The 14,685-nt window shown below is 36.9% G+C and overlaps 1 protein-coding gene across 5 annotated transcripts in view; it reads right to left on the bottom strand.

The window, feature by feature from the left end:
* The window catches only part of TENM1 (teneurin transmembrane protein 1), a 1,334,622-nt gene that overhangs the window by 227,482 nt on the left and 1,092,455 nt on the right, over window positions 1–14,685 (bottom strand). For all 5 annotated transcript variants that reach the window (XM_081042768.1, XM_081042771.1, XM_081042770.1 and 2 more), the window contains one exon: window positions 2,264–2,383. In XM_081042768.1, coding sequence (XP_080898894.1) covers window positions 2,264–2,383 — 120 coding nt within the window. The remainder of the gene's footprint in view (window positions 1–2,263; window positions 2,384–14,685) is intronic.

Genomic DNA, 14,685 nt, shown 5'->3' with positions numbered 1-14,685 from the left:
AAATAATATGATTATATCAATTGATGCAGGATAAGCAGTTGACAAGATACAACATCCATTTATGATGGAAACACTTATAAAAAAGTTATAGAAGGAAAATACTTTCACATAAGAAAGGCGATATATGACAAGCCGTCAGGCTAATCTCATAATTAATGGTGAAAAACTGAAGACCTTTGCTCCACTTTGAGGAACACTACAGGGCTGTCCCCTATCACCTCTGCTTTTCAACAGAGTGTTGGAAGTCCTTGCCAGAGCCATCAGGCAAGAGAAAAAAATAAAAGGCATCCAAATTGGGAATGAAAAAGTTAAATTATCACTCTTTGTAGATGACATGATGCTATATATAGAAAACCCTAAAGACTCCACCAAAAAGCTGTTAAAAAAAATCAACGAATACAGTAAAGTTGCTGGCTACAAAATCAACGTACAAAAGTCCATTGCATTCCTATATAGTAACAATGAAATCTCAGAAAAAAAATACAAACATCAATTCCTTTTGCAATTGCTGCAAAACATATAAAATACCTAGGAATAAACTTAACCAAGGATGTGAAAGACCTATATGCTGAAAACCGTAAGACTTTTTTGAAAGAAATTGAAGAAGACACAAAGAAATGGAAAGACATTCTGTCCTCATGAATTCGAAGAATCTACATAGTTAAAATGGCCATATTACCCAAGGGAATATACAGATTGAATGCAATCCCCATCAAAATCCCAATGGCATTTTTTAAAAGAAATAGAACAAAAATTCATCAGATTTGTTTGGAACCACAAAAGACCTCGAATAGTCAAAGCAATCTTAAGAAAAAAGAACAGTACTGGAGGTATCACACTCCCTTACTTTAGCTTGTACTACAGGGCCACAATAATTTTAAAAAAAGCATGGTATTGGCAGAAAAACAGACACATAGACCAATGGAATAGAATTGAGAACCCAGAAATAAAACCACATAAATATGGACAGATAAATTTTGACAAAGAAGCTAAAAGCATACAATGGAGGAAAGACAGCCTCTCTCTCTCTCTCTCTCTCTCTCTCTCTCTCTCTCTATATATATATATATATATATATATATATATATATATATATATATATATATATATATATCCAGAGTAGTTCTGCTGAGCTTGGAATAACAAATAGGTAGTTAATAATAATATAATTTATATGCAAATAATCCATATGATTTACTAAAGTGTCAAAAACAGTTTGTTTTCTTAAGTAGGTTAAAACTCTTCTTTATTACTTTAGTTAAGTATTTTTATAAGCATTTTTTGACAAACAGTTGAAAAAAAATCAAAATAGTTCAAGTGAAACAATTAACATATGTGAAGTGGTTAATTCTAATATGCTTTGAATATAGGTTTTTGTAATGAGATATTTTCTCACACTGTGATAAAGCTCCAAGCAAACGGATCTATTTATGAGTATTAAAGCAGCTTTTTATGAGTATGACATTTTAAGGGTAGCCACCTGGAGCCTAGGGCACCTCAAAGCCATTATTACAATGTCTTGAGCGTCATAAATGGATGCCTTAAAGCGGGATACATTGGCCTATTGACTAAAATATTCTGAACAAATGTCTGTCTAAATGAGAGCAACGAAAATGTTTTGTCAGCAAATCTTTTCCCAAGAGAAGATTTTACTTAGTGATTTTGCTTCCCCGGTTGCAGGGAACCCTGAGAAGCCCTGAGAGAGCAGCCTGGTGGTTGGTGCTGAAGGTTTAATCACTATGGTTATATAGACACCAAGGGGAATTTGTTTGGCTGACCATGCTTGTCAATCAGTTACAGCCACTAGTAAGATAGGCAGTCTAGGAAGGACATATTTTAAAAACCATGTCTTAATGTGGATAAATTCTATACTTTTGGAAGCAATCTTTTGTACACCTTCATTTCTAAATATTTTCAGGCTGTCGTGGAAGAACAGCCTAAGTGTTCCATGGCTCCCTTTTTATTACCTGCATCATCTCACCGAATTTTGAAGCTGGGTTTGTAAATGGAATTAGATGAAAGCTAGAAAACTTTCCACATGCCCCGGGTTTCAAAAAGATTTGAGAGTATTAGTACAGGGTTAGAAGGGAAATTTGATTTGATTTAGGTGGGGAATAGAGGAAATAAATAACACCAATAACTTTTCGAGATACAACCAGAAGGAAGATGGCTTACAAACACTGCATCATCTGACTCTGGGTTTCACTAACAGATATAAGTTAGTATTTGGGCCCCACAATGATCAGAAGCAATTTTGACCTACCTTCCATCTTGACGGCTGATGGTAAACCCATAATCACTGTGGTGCAAGAAACTAACATTCACCCCTACTAGAGGGGTTCCATCTATGGCCACCACTTGGCCTCGGATCACACAAGCACGCCTGCAACACAAAATCAAAGGCAAATATAAAGTATTGGATTTTAGAAGGAAGTTGGAGAAACTTTGGAAAACACAGTCAAGTATGACAAGGAAAACAATAATTTCACCAATCAGTAGTAACTACTAATAACATTTTGTGGAAGGTATGTGTATCTCTTTTAGCCTTCTAAGTTGAGATTATGCTCGGTATAGTTCTATATCCTGATATTTTTAAGTTAACCATATATTATTAATATAAGAAATTTAATACAGCATTTTGTTATTAGATATAATAGCTTTAAAATAGTATTCTTTAATGTGTTTAAGCCATCCCCTATTTTAGGACATTTCATTGTTTCTTAATTTTTCTGCATTGAATTTCTCGTTATTTCCTTAGGAGATAATACTAATTGTGGAAGGGTATTTTTCTGTTATTAAAATTTAAATTAATTACTTAATACATAAATACATTGTATATATGACTAAGGTTCCTGCTGACCACCTCCCTCCCAGTTCCTGATCTTCTCCCCAGTAGTAATCAGCAATATCATTTTGTTAAGTGCATTTTCTATGCATTTACATATATAGGTGTGAACATTTTTAAGGCGCTTGATACATATTGCCAAATTGCTTTTTCTTGAATAACAACTTTTTTAAAAAACAGACTTAGTTGGATGAATTTTAAGAGTTAAAGTCTGCAAAAGAGACACAGTCCCTACTATAGTACTTGAATTCTCTTGCATAATTGAAATAAAATATTTCAGGAGGTTTGCCCTTTAAACAAATGGGTTTCATTCTTACCAAACAATGGGATTACATTATATTGGCCCTTAAGTAGGGATGCAGTCCACTAAAACATGTATATTTTCAGCTGGATCCTGGCCAGAAAGTTGTAACAAATTTCTGGAGCTTGGCATTTAAGGAGGCCCAGAGCAAATACCAACAAAGAGTTTTCACTGCTCTGTTGTTATTGAAGACAGGGTGGGTGATGGGGATGTTTTTCACCAGAGTCCAATACCAGTCTTGGCAGCCCTGAGCTCTAGAACGTACATTTTATAGGTGGAGCTTGTAGGATTGAGGAAGATTGGGCAAAGCCAATAATTTTTCCCAGGGCATCAATGTTGGTTTTTTCACCAAGTAGGACTCAGGGTATCCAGAGAAGCTAAATTTTGGATTAAAAGGGGCCATGTTATTTGGGTAAACATGACTTTCCAAAGTAATCATAATAATTTCACCGTGGCATTAGACATTCTTTGAACAGAATCAGCAAGTCAAGGCCATGTATCTAAAAACTCATGGCCACAAAGATCATTCAAGTGAGAAAAAAAAAATCTCTGAAAAAGGTAAAGACAGTTACCAGCCAAAGCTTGTTTTATATGCTATAGCTAATAAACTTCACTACTAAATTCTATTGCAATCAGAGGAATTGGATATATTATGCTAATAGGATTTATCTTCCATTACTTAAGGCCTTATCCCCAACACAAATTACAAACCATTGCACAATGTAAGCTAGTATAATTGTTGCTATTAGTGTTTTTGTATATTGAGCTCTCAGACCAACATTCCTAGTTCTGTCATAAATTAGTGGCTTTCTTCTTTCTAATGAGCTGCCCATTTTATGAATTCTTTAAGTCATGGTTCTGAATGGCATGGAAATGGAATATCTGCACTCGCTTTGCCTTGTCTGATTCCCCCAGTCTCGCGGTTTTTAAATCCCATTTGTTCTAATAGAGACATTTGAAAGTCACTAAGTTCAGGATTTTGAACCAATCCTGAAAGATCTGGCCCTAGGTTCTAAGTCCAATGTAACAAGAAATGAAAATAAAACGATGTCTCAAGTTTTATACAGTAACATTTTGAAAATCTTTACAAAGCAAAATTTGACAAGCTGGGTATAGATTAAGTATAAACAAACTGAAAAAATCTCGTGCAAACTATATCGGGATTGGAGCCAGAGGGGCTCAGAAGAGATTGTATGTTAGTGAGGCCAAACCATTTGAATATCAGTTAAACATTGCTTTTTGAGACCTAAGTACTGACGGCTTTTTTTTGGGGGGGCGGGGGGTGTTGGAGGCGTAATTATGAACTGCCAAGGGTCTACCAGTTAACAAGGTGGCCTTTGCAACAATAATGCCTACTACCTAGTTGGTCGCCATTTCCCTATTGACAAGGCAATTCTACACTCACTCATTTTATTTGTTCACATTAATCTAGACATGGTATCTTTCCACAGCTGTACTAGGCTCAATTATTTTTGTTTTTATTTTGTCAAGTCTAGTTGGCATTATTTTCTCATATTTTATGACAAACACAGACTTGTCTCTTTTCTTTGCTGCTCTTTTGTTTTCTACACAGCTTGTGTTTATGAAGGATCCAGGCTGGCGAGTGGAAGTCTCATAAAAGTTGTCATTATTTTGTGCCTTTCTCTTGTATTTCTCTCTGCCTTCATTCTGTATCTCATTCTGAGTAGACTTGTCTTTTGACTCTCCTGCTCTTTAATATTCCTCATATTTTATGAAGCACACAGATTTGTGTGATAATAACTCATCAAAGTCATTATTATTCAGGACATTGTCTACTTGTTCTCCTCATTCATTTCACTCTTCATCATTCATAAATAATGCACAGACTTGTCTTTCAACTCCCTTACTTTTTTTATTCTTCATATTTTATGATCCACACCAACTTACAGCATATGATAAAGCCCCATAAAACTTATTATTCTACATTTATCAGCATTGAACTCTCTTTGTAATGTATTAGATTTTAAATGTTCTAAGATTCCCTGTATCTTACTACATTTGCTCCCATTATTTACACACTCCATGTCATCCATTTTTCATAATAATAACTCGTGGCTTCTTTTATTCTTGGATTACTAATACTTACTATAATCTTTGACAAACATCAGTCATCCTGTGTCAATTTAAATTGTCTAACTTTCCGGACAGTATTAAAGTATTCTTTTTAAATTTGCAGTAATATTGATTGGCACTGCATGCAGAAACCTAGGGAAATATTCTTCTCAGGCAAACTCTCCATTTCAAAGAGAAAGCGCGAGTCCACTTGCTTCCCCAGGTTACTCCAGCCCCAGATGGCCCTTACGGAGCCTTAATATATATTCTTGGCAAGAAGGGTGTATTGTGCCACTTGTTCAACTCAACTACCATTTTTGAACTCCCAGCTTCTAAACTTAATTTATTTTCATAATTATGGATGGTAGCTTTGTATCTGCTTTATTTTTCCTGATTTACACAGCCACTAAAATGTAATTCCTCCCCATTTATATAATCTGTTTGGATTATGCTGCTCATATCCAAGGCAGCTTATATAATTCATCAATTTCCTATGTTAGATCCTTGATGAAGTACTGAGGTGTGTATGGTGGGGGTCTGCCTTTGGTAGTACCACATTCCTTGGTACTTTCCTTGGTGCTTTTCATCACTCCCATTATGGTACCTCCCTGTTGCAGAGGCTCTGGATTCTTCAAATTGGCATCTAAATAAGGCAGCCATATTGGGACGTCCTTGGTCTGTCTTGGGGAAACATCTTGAGTTCTTAAACTTTTGGCCCTTCACACGACCCTCAACACGAGTCTGAATCATTCAAGGACCTGACTTTTTTTCTGAAACTTTTTTCAATTAAAAAATATACAGAACTCTTCTGGACTTTTAAAACCAGATGATAGAAGCTACTGTCTGGGCTGTCATAAAGCTGGCCCTGCACATGTAAACAGCAGGTAAGGACCCAGCGTGACTGTCTTTTGTGTTGGTGTCTGTATGTGTACTCTAAATGGTATTCTATCTTTGCCTGGGACTTTCTCCTTCTTTGATTCAGACATGGATGGGATGCTTTGCTTTCTTGAATCTTTAAAAACGAGAACCTCTCCCTGCTGTTGTGAGTTATAGCAAGAAATCTCAAACTTAGATGGACATGTCCAATGCAACTTTAAAAAAATGTATGGGGGGAAAATCACCCTTCTCAAGTGTCTCTTTTCCTGTTCTCTGGAGGATACTGGTTACAACCAAGCTGTCTACCTGCTGTCACTGTGCTAAAGCAGCAATCCCAAAGGAATTGCATTTCCCTTTAACTAAATGCTGAATCCTCTTAGGGTTCAGAGCTTGATTTGAAGAACAGGGCATCATGGGAAATGCAAGTCAAAATACAATTTACCGAGAGCCTTAATTAACTAACATGCTGCTTGTTAGACAGTTCTGATGCAAAATATCTAATTCATTCCTTATTTGCTATTTTCATGGCATAGTCAAATTATCCCTAACCTTCAACAAACTCTTGGTTCCCTTCTCTTCCCTAGTTTGCTTATTTTTTTGTCTTTCTTGTCAAATTTCCAATATTCATTCAACACCTTAGGCAAAACATTAACCTTGAGCACAAAAGTTGGTTTGTAAAACAAGGCTGAAAACTAAATTGCTGAAAGAAGATATAATTTACTGCATTGTGTTTATGATTAAAATCTTTTGTAAGGAAATGAGGCTCGGGGCTAAGGAAGTTACAGCTATTTGCTTTTGTTGCTAACCTGAGCATAAGCAAACTTTGAAGGGTAACATTCAAAACTGAGGACTTGGTCATAGGGGATACAACATCAGATGGGCAGGTTAGGTGGTTTTCTCCATAGGAACAGATCAATGACAGCTCTGGTCAAGAGTAGGACTGGGCTGAGAGAGACCATGTGAATCCTCTGCTCGGTAACGTTGGAATCCTGCCCTGTAAATTCCTCTGTGAGTTGTCATTTGGTTCAAGTCTCCAAGGCACAGAAACCTGCTGCATATGAGGTACTGATTAATGGTTCTCTTGACACTTCCAATGGACAGGAACCTGCTGCATATGAAATGTGGTTTGATGGTTCTCCTGACATCATCTCTTGTGGGCTTATTATATCCAGAGTTGTACATTGTGTCATTTGGGTTAAAGCACTGCAGCTTCTGAGGGCCCTATTGGAATGCAAACACCTCTAAGTTGTTGGGACAAAAGGGCTTGTGATGTCCTCTATCTCCTGCCAAAATGCAATGAATAGAGGATCTTCTCTTTACAGTGTAATTTTGGGACTGTGATGCTGGTCCTCAGTCCTTTTCCCCCCTCTTTCTCTTGTACAGACCACTGGTTCTCAAACTTGATCATGTACCAGATCACCTGGAGGGCTTGATAAAACAGACTGCTGGGCCCCACCCGCAGAGTTTCTGAATTTTGAGAACCACTGCTTTAGGGAAAGCAAGACCAGTATATATCCAGCCAAGTAATGTGTATGAACTGAGGAGGGAGGCGGGGGTGTAAGCCATAGAAAGGCAGCACATCACCAAGTGGTTCACAATCTTAACATTATGAAATCTGTGAGGTATGGCTTTTTAAATCTTCCATACAAAACCTCTGGCAAACAGTTTATAAAACTGTAGTTTGGGGAGTCATGTTGAAATTGTCATGACAACTGGATTACAAAATTAACTCCAGGGTCCCTTCAAATCCAGAGATTATAATAAAATGGAAAAATGTTTTAACCTGATTTATCTGTCTTAAACAAGATTCAATTTCTTCCCCACTCCTATTCTCATTAGACAGTGTTATTGCACTTGTCATAGCTTCTCTTGCATGAGAGTTATATATCTGGGCTGGCTCGGTGGCTCAGGCAGTTGGAGCTCCATGCTTCTAACGCTGAAGGCTGCTGGATCAATTCCCACATGGGCCAGTGTCAGGTGGCTCAGTTGGTTGGAGCTCGGGGCTCTCAACCACAAGGTTGCCAGTTTGACTCCTCAACTCCCACAAGAGATGGTGGGCTGTGCCCCCTGCGACTAAGATTGAACACGATACCTTGAGCTGAGCTGCAGCTGAGCTCCCGGAGGGCTCAGTTGGTTGGAGTGCATCTCCTCAACCACAAGGTTGCCGGTTCGATTCCCGCAAGGAATGGTGAGCTGAGCTCTCTGCAACTAACTAATGGCAACTGGACCTGGAGCTGAGCTGCACCCTCCATAACTAAGATTGAAAGGACAACAACTTGACTTGGAAAAAAGTCCTGGAAGTACATACTGTTCCCCAATAAAAGTCCTGTTCACCTTCCCCCCAAAAAATAAAAAGAATTCTTTTTTTTTTTAAAAAAGATTTATATATCTATATGTCCTCCCTATTTGGTAGTCATTCTAGGGCAAGGACTATGATTTTCCTCTCTGCATCCTTTCCAATGGCTGGTGTACACAGTACATGCTCAACAAAGTTTCAGAAAATTTCAACTCAAATATTTTTGTATGAAGTTGGGAGATACTTGCAACCTACCCTTATGGCACTGCTTCAAGAGTTTCAGAGACTACTTTGAGGTTCCTGTGTGACAGGTGCCTTACAGTTTATTTATTAAAAGACAGCATTCTGACTTGTGCATTACAACTTTCTCATCAGGAGAGGTTTTTGGGTGTTTTTTGATAATTGACTACTTTAGGGAATTAAATAATACCACTGTGACTGGGAGGAATGAATGAATAGTCCTCCTCAAATGCTTAATTTATAAACACTAACCTCATTATTCCTTTACATATTACCATATAATTACTATTTGATATTTCATAATTTAGAACAACTAAGGGTTCTAACATTCAGATATTATGGGGGTTTCCACACATCAGATGCTGGTTTTTTGATATATGTTATCTAAGCTAGTACAGCACTGTGAAAGCATTTAATGTTATAGTATAAATCCGTTCTCATGTTCTGAAAATGAGAATGCAGGGAATGTCCATGTGCAAATCCAATAAAATCTCATTAGTTTTTAGTTAAATAGAATAGGCTGATTTTAGTCCTACTCAATTGGTCACTAGCCCAAATAAATAATACCTACCAAATGGATAACATTCAAAACAGCTGGGAGCATTACCCATCAACATTCTAGGACTCTGGGAAAGGTGGTGCTATTGAAAATGCAGATAGCTTTTTAAGCAGAATTATTTTTCCCATGGCTAATGATGTTTCAAGTAAAACAAAATGGGGGCACTCACCCTGAGGTATGGTAGGTATTTTCCCATCTGCCCTAGTAATTGCTTGTCAAAAGTAGGCTTGCTTCAGATGCCTGAGATCTCCAAAGTAATGGGAAAAAAGATCAAGTGTTTTGAAGCAATAAGAAAACTGACGACACAGTCACATTTTCAGGACTGTGTAAGTGCCAGTTTGCTTCATTTAGACACATGTTTATTTTTGTCCAGAATTTGAATACTGAAATATTTGTCTTGTAAGCCCTTGCAACTCTTGAATAGTCTCAAGTTTTTGTTCTTTGGTTTATTTTTGTTTTGTTTTTGCCTGTTTTATACATTACTCAAATGGTTAATCATTGTAATCAGCCTTATGGGGTTTTATTAACCTCATTAACCTTTCCTGTCACTTCTCTGTGAATCTGCCTTTCAAATAATGGAGAGTCATTAAATATAGGGAAAGTCTGCCTTTTTGGCTGTAGCCTGGGTGTGGATGACTCTTCCCGTCAGGGAGGTAAAATGGTGGCCTTGCTCTATGGACACTTGCTCCAGCTCTGGCTTTCTAGTTATCACCATTATGACTTTTCCTATGAAACAGAATTGCTCGTGATTTCATTTGTTCCTTATGGAAAGTGAGAATAATAGTTCTTCCCTGTCCTATCCTCAATCACCTCACAAAGAGGTGATAAAATATATAAGCATATATTTGTATAAATATTTATTAAGCACTTATTCTGAGTCAGGTACTATGCCATGTTGTTTCCTTATGTTATTTCATTTAATATCCATATAATCCTGATTAGGCACAACTATTAGACCTGTTTTTAAAATGAGGAAACAGATTCAGAGAGGTTAAAAAAAATTGCTCAAGACAACACAGCTAGTAAATGAAGTGGTGGAGGGCTTTTTAACCAGATTCTAAAAGGCCTGAGCTACATGCAGATCTTTCTTAAGATGTAGAAAATGTGGCTGCAAATGAAAAGAAAGTGCTCGCCTACAAAGATGGTGCTATCCAGAGGACATCATTAACCGTGGACATTTACCAACTGCTGAGTGCTTTCTATGTGCAGGGTGTGTAGTGGCGATAAGCTCTAACATGTCATTCATTCTTTCTCCCCAAACGTGCATTAATTCTGCCCTCTCTACGGATACATTTAGATGATAGAACCAGGTAGAGACACTGCAAGCAAACAGTATGGCTAAAAAGCAGGTAGTAAGTGTTTGAGACTTTCACATTTCAGTTCTAATTGAGCAGTAAGATAGATAAAGTGTTAGAAAATACCTGTTCATACTGAGATAAGCTGTAGATAGCTACTGGTATTACTAATCACAATTATTAAGCATCTGAGAATATCTCAGTTTCAAAATATCACAAATGATCAATTGAACAGCTTTTTGAAGATTTGTGCTCTGATTTCTTTTTATTGTTTGCCTAAGAGCATCTGCAAAAAAGTGGAAGTCACACGTTCTTTCTTTTTGGTACCTTTAGGTGTTGACTGCTGATTTCAGGAGATAGTCAGCACTATATATCTTGGAAGTTTCAGCACTTTGCAATTTTTAAAATGTGTCTTGAACATGTGTTTCCTGAACTTTTGCATTAGACAAAATAGTCTGAAAATGAGGAGATCCCATGTTCACACACGTAACATCTTTCATGTAAATGAGGTCAAAGTGTTGTATTAGCAAGTAGCAACCATTTTATTTCCCACTTAGGATAACAAAAGCAGAAGACATAAGCAAAGGAGGTTGCTCAGGAAAAGCAACATGGGAAGACAAATAATCACAAGGAACCACGGCAGAGCCAAGTTCCACTTGTATTCCTTTTCCGAATGTTGGCAGGTCATATGCAGTGCCTTCCTTTAGAAAGAAACGTGAACACAAAATAGGTTTGAGGATGCTGATACCTCAGAAAGTGCTTCTCCCAGTGCTTAGTTTATTCAATTTATTTGTCATTTGTTGCATTGTGTATTTATTAGCCCCTAGTTGTATACCTGGTATAATGTTTTTCATGTTTCTTGATGAACAATACACAAACATCTGCCATTAGCAAATAGATGGGGAGGTTCTTAACTAACAGATTAATGAAAAAGTTAAACACAAAGCACCAGATTCAAATTTGTATCTCAGAAAATTGCAAATGGTTATGTTATAGACCTGGGTGTTACCTGTACATAGATGAAACTGACAATTTCAAGAATGCTTGAATACTATAATAATGTTATATTTCCTTATAAATATTCTAAAATATAAGCTTTTCTTACCTCTTCTTTTTCATAATTCCAAATCAATAAGTAATTTCTATATATTTGATCTCTAATTGATGAAAATCTGCTATTTGATTTTTTCTTTTCTTTTCATGACTAACAGTCTAGGGCTGTTGCAGATTTCTCTTTCTAGAGGTTATTCAGTTTGTCTGAGGTATTCGACTTTTCTCAATGTGCTCTGGAGAAAAGGCACCCCATACATTTATGAGTAAAGTCTAGTACACTAACCAGTATGTAATTCCTTGAAAGGTTTGTCTTACCTGTACATTTCACACAATGCTGCAATTTTAATTCAGTGGGCTCCTAAAAGTCACTGCCAGGCTCCTGCTTGTGTGACAATCTATTGCATAAGGTTCCAGGTATCAGGAAACAGTCATGCCAAGATCATCTAACATACAGATGAATTCTATGAGGCCTATGCTCTAGTATCACTTCTCCGGAGAGGCTTCCCTGCACCACTCTGTCTAAAATAGTGACTCTCTGTCCCTACCTGTTCTTTATCTCATTTGACAATACTACCTGACTTTTGCCTTTTTTATTGTTGTCAGTCTTCCTCACTAGACTATATAAGGAAGAGATACTTTTCGGCTGTAGCCCAGAGCCTAAAGCAGTTCCTATTACTGAATGAATAAATGAGCCAAGTAAACATTGTAATATTCATCAATCTCAAGAGTGAAATGATTAATCTTCACCAATGAGGGTTATCTTGAAAGAAACTGTCAGATCTATTGTTATAAATGATGCCAAATCATCATCAATGGGAATTTTTTCATTGTGATAAATGGGAATTTTTAAATGATTGTTTTCCCCCCTGAATTCATCTGTTTAATAAAAATATTTTAAATTGTTGAAAAATTATTTATAAACCTAAATGTCAAGGGATGAAACTTCTTGTAAACAGTTAAGCTGCTCACTGTCCAAATAAGCTTTTTATTTTTCTCACAAGTCTTCAATAGTCTCCTGTATATGTCAATTTTAGCAGCTCTTTATGCTCACCTGACTCAATTCGTCCCATTTCTGAGTTACTGCTGAAAACTTCCAGGTCAGTCTCACTTCTGTAATTATTTAATGACTTTGTCTCATTTCCTAGAATACCCCTTATCTTACATCCATTTATATTATCCGTCTGCCCTCATCAGAGCAGTGGAATTTGAGACCCCTTAGTTGATGAACTCCAAGATCCCTTAGAAATCTGATGTTCCATAATCCACAGAATTTATTACAATTTGTAATTAATTTAATTATTTATATATTTACTTGATGTTTTAACTGCCTCTACTACTAGGTGTAAGGAGAATTCTGCGAATAAGGGAACTCTGCTTCTTTTGTTTACCTACATCCACATAGTTACTGGTACAGAGTGAGTACTTAAAAAATCTTTGTTGAATAAATGAGTGAATACATATCCTCATCACTTTATATTATATTATATTAGGTATAGCAGAGGACTTTGGTATCTCTTCTAGAGGAAGCTAAAGTCCTCAGTTACTCTGGAAATACTAACATTTCAATAAAATATATATCTGTAAAAAACAGTAATTAGTATCTGTATAGTATGGTTATTCTTAAGTCCTAGTCTATATTCAAGATCAGCAGCTTCTGTGGCAATGATCATCTTCCTGCAACCTTCCCCTTAACCTCAGTCTTGATTAAATAAGTCATTTTGCCATTCACAAGATTTAAAATGGTATAAATTCCCAGCTCAGCTAAGTGCAGAAAAGCATGTTTTATTAAACAAGTTGTGATAAGTAATTATGGCTGTTATCAGGTATCATGAATAATCAGGAGCATGAATCAAGATTTTATTATTGAGTGGGATGTAATAAAGGAAGGGGAGGGCTTGGGTAAGTGAAAAGTTTGCCAAGAATTCCATGCTCAAGGCATTTGTAGTACCTCAATTTGTTTTGGGACACTTATCTTTGGTTTTCTCATGAGATAGAACCAGTTAACAGCAGTCTTCCCACCGACTTCCTAATATTGCTCTTTATTTTCTAATATTTTCTTGGATCTTAGTTTTAATTATCTAGCCCACTGAAGGCAGAGAGGATTATTGATGCTTATATTAGGTTGGTGCAAAAGTAATTACAGTTTAAAAGGTTAAAAATAATTGCAAAAACTGCAGTTACTTTTGCACCAACCTAATACAAAGTTATAAATGATGTCAATTATGGGCAGGCTCTGACAGTAGTGGAATGTCTCATAAATTAAAAAAAAAAAAGAGGGTGGCCGGTTTTCTCAGTGGTTAGAGTGCAGTGCTCATAACACCAAGGTCACTGGTTTGATTCCCACGTGGGCCAGTGAGCTGCATCCTCCCCATCTAGACTGAAAACAATGACTTGACGTGGAGCTGATGGGTCCTGAAAAAACACACTGTTCCCCAATATTACCCAATTAAAAAAATTTAAAGAAAGAGTACTTCGTTATTGTTATATAATCACTTCATCTTTTATGAATTTGTTCCTGCACTATTTGGAGAATAATAATCTTAACTTCGGGCTGGTTCTACATTTGGGAATTGACTTATTTGAGGTTCTAATATCATCTGTGTGTTCTAAACCACCAAACTGATTCTTTCATTACCGAATGTGAAAAGAGCACTTCAGTGTCACCACAGCTAAGCCACTCACTCATTCATGCATTTTTAAGCTACTTTCTGCCCGGTACTGTTTTGGGATCTGGGGATACAGTGATGTGAGAGATTAAAGATGGCCACAAATTCTTTGATACTTTTCTCATCAAGAGGTGGGATTTATATTCCTTTTTTTTAATCTGGGCAAGCTCTGTGACTGCTTTGACTAATAGGATATAGCACAAGTACCACTGTTAAAACTTCTGGACACATGCCTTAAGAGACTTGCATTTCCATTTGCTGTCTCTTGGAATACTCCCTCTTGGAGCCCTGAGCCACCATATAAAAGCTATGACAATCCCAAGGCTGGCTGATATGCCAATATGAAGCCCAAGGAGAGAGGCGGTATGTAGAGAGATTCCTAGTGGTTGTCCAACTGTTCCAGCCCCTCGCTAGGTGAGTTATCCCAGCCGAGAACCCAAACATCATGGAGAAAATACAAGCCATCCTGGCCATACCCTGT

This window comes from Rhinolophus hipposideros (assembly GCF_964194185.1).
Source record: "Rhinolophus hipposideros genome assembly, chromosome: X".
NCBI classification, from domain to species: domain Eukaryota; kingdom Metazoa; phylum Chordata; class Mammalia; order Chiroptera; family Rhinolophidae; genus Rhinolophus; species Rhinolophus hipposideros.
This window is presented reverse-complemented; position numbering and strand designations above follow the sequence as displayed.